General features: G+C 33.4%; 1 protein-coding gene across 3 annotated transcripts in view; it reads right to left on the reverse strand.

Moving 5' to 3' along the window:
- Nucleotides 1–3,930: 3,930 nt before the first annotated feature.
- Nucleotides 3,931–12,014, reverse strand: part of LOC117174865 (ATP-binding cassette sub-family G member 1-like) — a 24,515-nt gene continuing 16,431 nt past the window's right edge. For 2 of the 3 annotated variants that reach the window (XM_033364268.1, XM_033364267.1), the window contains exon 2: nt 3,931–6,677. In XM_033364268.1, coding sequence (XP_033220159.1) covers nt 4,833–6,596 — 1,764 coding nt within the window. In that variant the 5' untranslated portion in view covers nt 6,597–6,677 and the 3' untranslated portion in view covers nt 3,931–4,832. The remainder of the gene's footprint in view (nt 6,678–12,014) is intronic. The other variant, XM_033364269.1, reaches the window with a different exon arrangement.

Genomic DNA, 12,014 nt, shown 5'->3' on the forward strand with positions numbered 1-12,014 from the left:
AGAGTGTCTTCCTCCCGCAAAAAGTATGACAGTTATAGAGTCTGGGGTAAAGGTTGAATTGCAAAATTTGTGCGATCATACAGTGAAGCGTATGTTGGAAATTCCAAATATTTTGCCACCGGATATAGTGGAAGGGAAAAATGTCGTGATGAAGTGTCAATATAAATATGGTTATGATGGTTCATCTGACCAGAGCAAATATACTCAAAAGTTCTGTGGAGAAAAAAAATCACATGTATGAATTTTTATCATGTCAATGGTGTTATAACGTATGATTAAAACTTCTTCCCATAAGAATGATATGAATTGTACTGAATGTGCAGAGCTCTTGACAATTTGAAAGAACGATAATCCTAGATCCACCAGATTATGCAGGCTGCTCACGTTGAAAAGGAATTCAAACCTACAAAAATAAAAGTATCGAATAGTCGTTGTACCATAACTGTCATTCATGAGTTCGCGTTGACTATGGTTGATGGAAAGGTGTATTAGGCTCTTTCCGGATTTCTCTCTGCTGCCATATGTTACATTTGTGATGCGCCACCATCCCAGATAAACGTCGTACCTAAAGTTGCAAATAAACCAGAGAAGGTACGAAATTAAATTGCACGCGTGGATTCGCTTGATGGAATTGATACTGCACATAAGGTTATTTAAGTTTAGGATTCTGCAAGTGGCAAACAAATACTAACGAAGAGAAAGCGAAAATGAAAACTGCAAAACAGAGAGTCCAAAAAGAATTCCGTGATAAGATGGTCTTATTATAGATTTTCCAAAACATGGCTCGGGGACTTCTAACACAGGAAATACTGCCAGAAGATTTTTTAGGGATCCTGATTTGACATCAGAAAACGCACAAACAGCGCAAATGTACGTCAATCTTTATAATTGGTACTAAATGTCAGTGACAGCACACAAAATTCTCATTCATGGAGCCAAAATGATTGAATCTGCTTTCCTCCCCATTGGTCAATTGACGTAAGAAGCTCAAGATGCGAAAAACAACAATTTCAAACATCTACGAGAGTTTCGCACTAAAAAATGTAGCAGAGAGGCTACTAATGAAGATCTTGCACAGAAACTGCTGATTTCGACGGAACAAAAAATTGTAAATCAGAGGCAAAAGTGGAAGAAGAAAATAATTCTGCTAGATCCTGAAGCTCAAGACTTGCTTGAAACATAAAATGGAAGCCTGAAGTCATATGTTGGCAGTTCAATTATTCCTTGTATTCATACCCTCTTGTGTGGCCAACTGTAAGTACTGAGTGAAAAAGAGAACTTTTTTCTGAAATGGAAAGGACTGAATTAGAAAAAAAAACGAGTTTTTACTTCGACAAATGCCCGAGTAATGCATTTTTAAATTAAATTGGTTTAACAAAAACATAAAATTAATCAGCTAATTATTAATGTTACTGAAATTATCGTAAAATTCCCAATAAAAAGGACTGACATTGAAAAAAACGAGATTTTCCGTGGAGAAATGCCCAAATAATGCATTCGTTTATTACTTTTTTAAAAATAATAACATTTTTGAACTTATAATGAATGTTGCTGAAATTAACATGAAGTTCTCAATTAAAAGGACTGACATCGAAAAAAAAACAAATTTATCTTCAACAGATGCCCGAATAATGCATTTGTTTATTAAATTTTTTTAAATGTATTAAATAGTGTTGGATGTTGCTAAAATTATCATAAAGTTTTGAATTAAAAAGACTGGCATTGAAAAAAAATAAATTTTTCCGTAGATAAATGCTCGAATAATTTATTTTTTTATTAAATTTATTTGATAAAATCATAAAATTCAACAACAAATTATGAATTTTCTAAAATTATCATGAGGTTCCTGATTTAAAAAAATTGACATCGAAAGAAACGAATTTCTCTGACGACAAATGCCTGAATAATGCATTTGTTTATAATATTAACAAAAATAGTCTTTAGAGAAATTTTCTTCAATAAAATATTGTTTCCATTTAAATTTCTTGCAATATAACTTTAAAAAACGTTGAATTATTGATAATGATAGAAAACACATTTTCAACAAATAATTTGTTTCTAAAATTTTTTTTTATTATATCATGACGAAATATCTTTATATAGTCTAAATCTATGAAACGTTGGCGATTACAACAATTTTCCTGTTATTGACGAACACCAGGAACGTTAAACAGAAAAAATTGTCACTTTTTTCGTCATTTATTTATTTAGAAAAAATTAATTAAAAATCAGGGTATATGACTTTTTACCAATTTTATCAGCTTGAAAAAACATCCCAATCGGTCCACAGGTTCAGCCGGAATCGTATTTTAAACAAAAAAATGTACTCTTTCCCCATTTTGCGCAAGTGAGACGCCCGGCAGAAGTGGTAATATCATATGGTGTAAATTGAAGTGCTTTTTCTTTGAACCCTCCTATCATAATGTATTTACGAAGGGGAAAAGGGGAAAAGGAGAAAATAGTCAAGGAAAAAGGAAAGGGAAAAAGAAAAAAGGAAAGGGGAAATGGGAAATGGGAAAAAGAGAAAAAGGGTGAACGGAACGGGCAAATGTTGAAAAGAGAAAGGTCAAAAGGGAAAGAAAAAGGGGGAAAGGGTAACAGAAAAAAGGAAAAGGGAAGAAGAAAATGAGAAACCGAAAAAGGTTAAAATAGAAAGGAAGAGGGGGAAATGTGAAAAGGGGAAAAGTTAAAATAAAAGGGAAAGGGAAGAATAGAAAAAAATAACAAGGTTAGAGGGAATAGGGAAATAAAGAAAGGGGAAAGGCGAAAGGTGAAAAGGGAAAGTAGAAACGATAAGGGAGAATGGAGAATGGGGGAAAAGAAATGTGAAGAAAAAAATGAGAAAGGGGACAGGATGAAAATAGAATGGGCAGGCTCGGGTGGTAAGTACACACTCGTTCAATACCCTACCTTACGATCTTGATACACAATGTACTATTTTTCGTATTTTGCGTCCTTGGTTCAAAATTTGAATGTTGTGGTGTCAAATTTCGCACAATTCTAATACTTTCTCAATCATAAATGATGCGAATGTAATAAATTATAACAAATACTTATCTCATTTTTGATTGGACAATTTTCTTCTATCAATTTGTTTTCGCAACTTTTGTCGTTTCTCCACAAATTTTGTATTTTTATTTTTAAGGTCATTTGTATGATTTAGTTTTTTTATTTTAAATATTATTTTTCACGAATAAAACAAAACCTACGCGTCCTATCAAGAAGTGATCATTAAAAAATTTTAGATCTTTTTTGGCAACATACATTTTTTGATTCAACTTTTTTCGTACCTTGCGTAGATTGCCCATAAAATGGAATTTGTGATTGTTCATTATTTTTTGTACAATCAAAATTTGAATTTTCGATTTTTCTAGAAAATCCAAAAAGTTGTTATGGCCATATTGTATAGCTTTCAAGAAGCAAAGTTTTTCTTCTCTTGACTTTTTTTCATATCGTGCTTTGTTTGGCTTAAATTTTTTATTGATTTTTTAAATCATATAAATGCGATAACTCTGGTAATTTTTATTTTATCAAAAACAAAGAAAATTTGCCAAATATGAATTTGATCCGTTCATTTTTACGAGAATTATCGTGTTTAATGACAGACAAACTCCATCGTAAAAAATTGATTTTCGGATTCAGGGGTTCTCAAAACGCGGAGATCCGTTAAAAAACTGTGTTGTCGAAATTCGGACCATTCTAAGCCTTTCTCAATCATACATAATGAGAATGCAAAAATCCATATGTATAAATTTTAAGTCCAATACAACCTCCGGTTTGGGTTCACCTCGCCTTCCAGTTCGTTGTGTCAGATGGAGAGTAAATTTCAACGCTGAATTTTAATGTTAATAAGTCGAGGATAATAATCTATAGCCAATATTGAACTAAGGATTTTTTCTTTAAGTTTGAATCCGTTTCTTTTATTTATTCACTAAAAAGTCATGAAAAATCGAACACCCACCAAAAAACAATATCCTCAACCTCTTTAAGCATGCTTTCCACATTTTTTAACTAGCATTTTTTGCCCCAGAGACAATTGTACTAAAAAAATTAACAAAACTTTTTTGATAAATTAAATTTTTAATTTTATTGAAGCAAGAATTTTTAAAAACCTCAATAGCATATTTTTTAGTGGAATTTATACACCTATAGTATTATTATATTTCGTTTCTTTAATTATGAAGAAACTAGCGGTTTACACGTAAAAATATCAGCATTATACCATCGTAAATTAATACATAAAATGTTTGCGAGTTCTAATGGTATGCGAGAGCTTTCAAAATTATAATATTTCGCTACTACGTAGAAATTACAATATTGCATAGAATATTACCTTTTATAAAAAGAGCTAAAAGATCTTAATGTTAAAATTATTTGAAATTAACATAAAGTTTTATTTATGCTTACTTTTCTTCATGTCATTACGAGTAACACTATATGTACAATTACAGTTAATTCTGTGAATAATAATAACGCTATACATCAAGTGAGAACTTCCATACTTAGCACTAGCTTTATTGTAAATTAACAAAATTGTTTAATTAAGGGGGGCTGGAACTTCCCATGGACGCTGTGGTTGATAATGTTTTGTGACTTAATTTCGAATTCATGAATATTAAAATATTAATAAATCCTAATGGATTTTACTTTACATTCCGAAAACATTATTGCAAGAATGTTTGCGAATGATGATTTACAAACTAAGTTTTTTATATGGATTAATAATCAAGTAATTAGCACTTGCAGATTCTAAAATCTTAATCTAAAGATATTTATAAATCCAACTGTGCTAATTGTCCCTGAATCTTATCAAAATTTGTATCTCATTAAAATTAAACTGACGATACCTTTTTCTTCAATAAATAATACGCAAGTATAAAAAGTACAATTGAGTGAAATATCAATATCAGTACGTCCATAGTAAAATTATCATGTTTAAGCTGCACTTCGGTAAGAAATGTCTGCGGAGTTCGAAAATGACAATATACGGTATTTGATGGACAGTAAAGCTTTTCACGTTTGTATCCATAAATTGCATGAAGTATCCCTTCAGTAACATACCTTGTGAACATAATGTTACTGAAGTAAGACACATATCGAGACATGTGATTATAATATATAAAGTACCCACAAAAAGATACCTGTGACACGCCAACTACAATACATCCAAAAATTCCAGCAACTGGCTCAAAATAAATTCCTAGCATAAGACCAATACCTTCTCCTATGAAGCTGAACAGGATCATCATAGTTTCAAACATGACGTACCTCTGAAACTCCAGTGGCTGACTGCTCAATAAATAAACTATGGTTGTGAATATAATGACAAAGAATGATTGAAGAATGAGACCAGTCACAATAAAAGTTACATAGTGAGTCCTAATTTTGTACCAGTCATTCAAGTGTTCTTTTCTGAGTATTAAGAGTTCAAAGGGAAATTTCAATACAGCTGGCAGTAAGCTGCAATAAAATACAATTATTCCTAATAAAACAAGCATACCCAGATTAGTTTGAAACTTATTGGCATTGAACCCACAATCATAATATGTCATTCCCATAAGCAATCCTAATCCAATATAAATTATAAGTTTCACGATAGTAGTCTGCCAGTCTTTGTAAGTTCGTAACAGACATCGATTCAAAAGAACTCGCGCATTATTAAATTCTGAAGGAGAATTCATTGTAGCTGTAATTTCCTGTTTTTCATATTTCTCCACCTCAAGCTTCTTAGTCATCTTCCTCCAGGAATCGCTGTGTACATCAGCTAACCTTTTGTTAAAATTCCCATACTCATTGCACATCACCTCCATCACATAGTCTGCTGGATTGTGATATTTCGGACAAGTAAGTCCAACTCTACTCAAATAAGTAACTATGTTTATAGGATCTCCGTGGTAGACACAACGACCTTCTGCAACTAAATAAACTTGATCAAACATTTCAAAAATAGGAGAGCTGGGCTGGTGAATAGTGCAGATTATAGTTCTACAATTTCTTGCTAGATTTTTCATAACAGTTGCACATTGCATTGCTGCTGTAGAATCCAATCCTGTGGTTGGTTCATCAAGAAACATAACTAGAGGATTATTTACCATCTCCAGAGCAATGCTTAGTCTTTTCCTTTCACCGCCACTTAACATTGCACATCGCGTATCCTTCGTTCTGATCAAATCTAGAGAACTTAATACATCATCTATTACTTTTTCTTTAGTACCGCGACTTAAATTCTTCCCTAGTTTCAGCTCTGCTGCTATTGAGATTGTTTCCTGAACTGTGAAGAAGGGGAAGAGAGCGTCATCTTGTTGAATATAGCGGGAGTACTTCTTGAATGTTTTCCAACTTAACTCGCTCCTTTCGCTCTGATAAGCTACCTTACCAGTAAAGTCTTTTTGAAAGCCTGTTAAAATGTTTAGCAAAGTTGTTTTCCCGGCTCCCGATGGTCCCATTATGGCTGTCAATTCTCCAGACTTGAAGGAACCGCTGACTTCTTTGAGGATGCATTTTTTTGGACCTCTAAAACCTTGTTTGAGGGAGCAACTGACTTTTTGAAAGTTGATATCTATTGCTAGAGCACTTATTATCTCATCTGAATGCATTTTTCTTTGACGATTTTTGTATAGGTATTAAAGATTTTTCAACTGACACTCAGAACTATAGTTTACTCAGCACGAAAGTACCTGCAAATATAGAAACTTTTAGGAAAACACAGAAAATTGTATAAAATTGATATAAAAGAAAATAATGAAATTATTTTAACACATGAGGTTTTAAGGTTTATTTTTGCATTTTTCATTCAGAGGAAAAAAGTGGAACCCCTGGTAATCGTTGCCTCTAACATTTGGAATAGCAGCAAACAAAAAACTATTTATTCAAACGTAAAATTAAATTCTTTTTTACCCATATTATGTACTTAAAATACATTTTTGCAACACATACTATGTAAGGGTAGGTCACGTTTAAGAGTAGGTCTTTTGTATTAATTCGAATATTGAAAATAAATGGTTCTTAAAAATGTAAACATAATATTTGGCACATTATTTAACACAACCAAATTGAAATCTAAACCTTACTTTAAACCTGTAACTTCTACCTTGCAAATCCCATCAAAGTTTTCGAATAATTACTTTAGAAATATAATTTCCAGTGAAAGTAATAATTTAAAAGACAGTGTCAACATTGCTTAGACTGAAATTATATTATTAGATTATCGTAAAATATACATTTTTCAATCATGACCCCCTTATACGGGGAGTGAACTACCCACTGTAGCTGACATACAAAAAAATTCCTGATTTCCATTCAAGTCAAATTTTGTAAATGAATGATTGATCAAGTTGTAAAAAAAAAACAAGATGTATGTTTTTACACACCGTTTCAGATTTAAGGACGGTAAACTACCCTTAATTCATATTTTTATTTCCTTGAACATTTATAAGATAAGAAGTTTGATGTTCGGAATGGAAAATTATCTTCAAAACAGGATTCATTGTGATAATAGAAAACATCGCAGTCTATCGGAATGACGCACCCCAATTTTAATTTGAAAGGTTTAAGCCACTTTAATGAGGGGAATATTTTTTTATTTTGTTTCTGGAAGCAAGCAGTCGAAAAATTAGACAGGCCGACGAAATTTGACAAAATTCAAAAGCTAGACAGAAGACCAAACATTTCCGAAGGATTTTGATGCGCTGAATCCGAATCCGTACTAAAAATTGCTCCTGTATGTCAGGTTTTCACGATATCCTAACCTAAAAGTGCAAAAAACGCGTTTTTTAGCTGTTTTTGAGGTTATGTAACTGTACAAGAAAAATGTCTACCACAAAGCTAATATGGAATTTGAAAGTACTAATCTTCCCCTTTCAAACCTACTTGGATTTATTAGGATATCTTCATTTTTCACCAAAATATTGTAATTTGAAATTTTTTATTTTAGCGTTTTAACCCATCAACGCTGAGGTGTTCAAATTTATACAACGCATTCTCTATTGTTGACGGTACGACATTTTTTCTTTAAAATATTATCTCAGGGATTTTCGAAGATGCCCTTTCTATTGTCGGTGTCAGTTTTTTGTTATAACCCCTAGAAGATCCAATATGGCGGCCACAATTTAGGGCTTTAAAAAAGAACAAAGGATCCCGCACAAAATACCAACAAAAAAGCGTACAGTCATTTGGAACCAAACTTTGCACATTGATAAAACAATAAAAAATATGGAACCCGTGTCTTTTCATTTCTACGAAGCTGTTTCCTAGGGGTAGAAACCACCCCTAACAAGCCACAAGCATGCTAACCCACCTGACTCTGGGAACAATAAGTTTAGTCGCATATTTTTCTTGGAATAATAAAGTTCCATGCCCCTTCAAATGTTATCTGAGAGGTTTTCGGGCGTTCCTTTTGGATTGGCTCAGTTTTTGTTATTCATTTAATATTGTAAATTTACTTAGGATTTTCCAGCTTAATAAGGCAAGACTCAATATTTTCCAGCCACTTAAGGCTGGTCTTGGGATTTTCGAGTTAAGCAAGAAAGTACTTAATATTTTCCAGCCAATTAAGGCAAGACTTTAGATTGCCCAGCCAATTATGGCAAGCCTTTGGATTTCCCAGCCAATAAAGGCAAGACTTGGGATTGTCCAGCTACGCAAGGAAGTACTTCATATTTTCCAGCCAATTAAGGAAAGACTTTAGATTGCCCAACCAATCAAGGAAAGACTTCAGATTGCCTAGCCAATTAAGGAAAGACTTTGAATTGCCCAGCTAATAAAGGCAAGACTTTGTATCGCCCAGCCAATCAAGACAAGACTTTGAATCGCCCAGTCAGTCAAGGCAAGACTTTGAATCGTCTAGCCAGTCAAGGCAAAACTTACGATTACCCAGGCAGTTAAGGCATGACTTGCGATTGTATGTCCAATGAAGGTGAAACTAATTAGATGTTTTCTTATGAAAGACCAGCGTTCACGCATTTCTTCACTGAATGCTCCAACATTTGCTGGGAAAGAATCCAAATGAGATTTGAGACAATGTAATTTCATACTCATCAAACAACCTAATCTTTTAAAATTCTTCAATATACTAGATACAATAGTATTAAACTTCAGATCTCGATTGTTCCCTAAAAATTTTTGTAAAACATATTTGAAACTTAACCATGCATTCTTTTCAATAGATGTCATGGTTTTGATAAAGTCATCATCTTTGATAAGTTTTATTATATCAGGCCCAACGAAAATACCTTCCTTAACTTTGGCATCACTTAAGTGCGGAAATGTAGATCTGATATAATTGAAACATTCTCCTTCAGTGTTCAGGGCTTTCACAAATTCCTTCATTAACCCTAGTTTTATATGGAGTGGTGGCAATAATACTTTCTTTCTGTCAACAAGGCTTGCATAAACAACATTATACTGACCAACTGTCCACTCTAATCTGTCTGGACATGTCTCCGTTATCCAATATTCATCCATTGCACAACTGTCCCAAAGGCAAAGAAAACAAGGGTATTTAATGTTTCCTGATTGTAAACCTATTATAAGATTCATCATTTTGAAGTCACCACAAATAATCCAATTATGGAAATTGCATTTTATTTTTATCAGGAGTAATTGGAAAGTATCATAAGATTCTTTCAGTGTAGTTGTGTGACCAACTGGAATTACAGCGTACATATTTCCATTATGGAATAGTACTGCTTTCAGACTTTCTGTAGACGAATCTATGAAAAGACGCCAATCCTCTGGCGTATATAAGTTTATTTTATATAAATTGATGAGTCTTTCGTTATCATTACAATACACAATCCCACTGTCCATTGAAAAGTACTTGATAAACTTTTTTTCTCTATTTCTATAAACAGTTACTCTAGTACCAAGTAATAATAGTTTCCTCTCTTTTAGTCTTGAAGCGAAAAGCTCAGCTTTATCTTTTTGAAGATCAAGGTCACGTATAAAATCGGCTAATCTGTCTTGGTCAAAAAATTTAGGACTTTCATCATCTGAATCTTCCCAAGAAGAACCTTTAGTTGCATTAGGATCGTCAGTATCCATTGATTCGTGAGTTGATCGGTCACTTTTGTTTCAAGAGTGATTTCTAATACCAATCTCGGCTGGTGTAACACTTTTTACATCAGGGTAAACGATCTTCTCCAAATACTTGTTAGAAAAACCTCCTGTTTTGCATAAGCAAAAGTAACAATCAGTATCATGATCGTTGGGCTCACGCCAAACAGGTGCTTGAATAACAGTCTGCGTCTTGGTACTTTCATCTTCCCAATTTGACCAATTTAATCTACAAGCATGACAAATTGAAGTTGGAACCCACGGTTTATCCAAATTTTTCACTGAAGTCCCATAACAGTTGAAGTAGGACGTTTTTATCGAATCATTAATTGATCGACGGTATTTCTCCGTTTCATACTTTCCACAAGCGTGACAAAACGAATAAACTTCCTTAGAGCAAGGATTTCTTAAACTCATTTTTTTTCTTATAATGAACAGTAACGTGAAAATTCTAAAACTCACTATACACAAAAATCACAATCGACACGAAATGTAACCGCTAGACAGATTTCAAATACAAAAAGAATTTTATTACCTACGCATCCAACTGTTAGCCCACCAATCAAACGTGATCTCTAACACGGAAAGATTTGTAACAAAAAAAGAACTTCATCACCTACGCATAACACGTCACAAAAGCGTCGCCAGCTCAGTGAGCCAGCCAGGGATCGAAGACTGTCTGCGCCGTAGAAAGGCGCGCACATACAGCAGATGTGAACATTAGAATGCACACAGAGTGCGCAGTAGCATTCCGCGCAGTCCGTCTTTTTTTGTTTTATGAATGTGCGAAGTTTGGTTCCAAACGACTGCATGCTTTTTTGTTGGTATTTTGTGCGGGATCCTTTGTTCTTTTTTAAAGCCCTAAAATGCGGCCGCCATATTGGATCTTCCCGGGGTTATAAAAAAAACTGACACCGGCAATAGAAAGGGCACCCTCGAAAACCCCTAAGATAATATTTTGAAGAAAAAATATCGTACCGTCAGCAATAGAGAATGCGTCCTATAAATCCAAACACCTCAGCGTTAATGGATTAAAAAGCTAAAATAAAAAATTTCAAATTACAATATTTTGGTAAAAAATAAAGATATCCTAATAAGCGCAAGTAGATTTGAAAGGGGAATATTAGTACTTTCAAATTTAATATTAGCTTTTGTGGTAGACATTTTTCTTGTTCGGTTACATAACCTCAAAAACAGCTAAAAACGCATTGTTTGCACATTTAGGTTAGGATATCTTGAAAACCTGACTACAGGAGCAATTTTGAGCTCGGATTCGGATTCAGCGCATCAAAATCCTTTGGAAATGTTAGGTCTGGTCGCTGGCTTTAAAATTTGTCGGCATGTGTTATAAACACTACCTATGTTTTATGACTGATAAGGGTTATCAACTTTCAGACGAATATTTACCCCGGATATGTAGATGTTTTTATTCGGCTTACGCGAAATCTGTATGTGTATATGTATGTGTATATATTTGATTTTTTTCACCGAACCACAACAAAATTTTCGTCTCGGCGTGCATCTATAAAAATATGGTAACTTGTGAAAATTCAGTGTTAGTATATTGTATTTTTGTTGCTCGTAATATGTACGTGTTGTACATATCTTTCAATTTACACATCGACCACAAAAAAATTATCCTCTCAGCGTGCATCTCTAAAAATATTGTGACGTGTGCAAACTCAATGTTAGTATATAAACAAAAATTACACCTAAAAACATTAGTTGGAACCTCAAGAAAGTGTGAAATGAGGTGATGAGAAGACAATTTTGAAAAATAATGCGAAAATGATCTTGAATCAAGTGAACGTAATAAATCTCCTTCTTATAATGTTCGCAACAATGTATTTAACAGAGACACCTACAGTCTGTCAAGTTAAAGCGTGGGTGGCTTTACTCGCAGTCGGTAAGGTGTATCGACATGATTTTAGTGTCAAAATATTAAGAAGAGCTCCCTCTTT

Source organism: Belonocnema kinseyi, chromosome 6 (assembly GCF_010883055.1).
Source record: "Belonocnema kinseyi isolate 2016_QV_RU_SX_M_011 chromosome 6, B_treatae_v1, whole genome shotgun sequence".
NCBI classification, from domain to species: Eukaryota; Metazoa; Arthropoda; class Insecta; order Hymenoptera; family Cynipidae; genus Belonocnema; species Belonocnema kinseyi.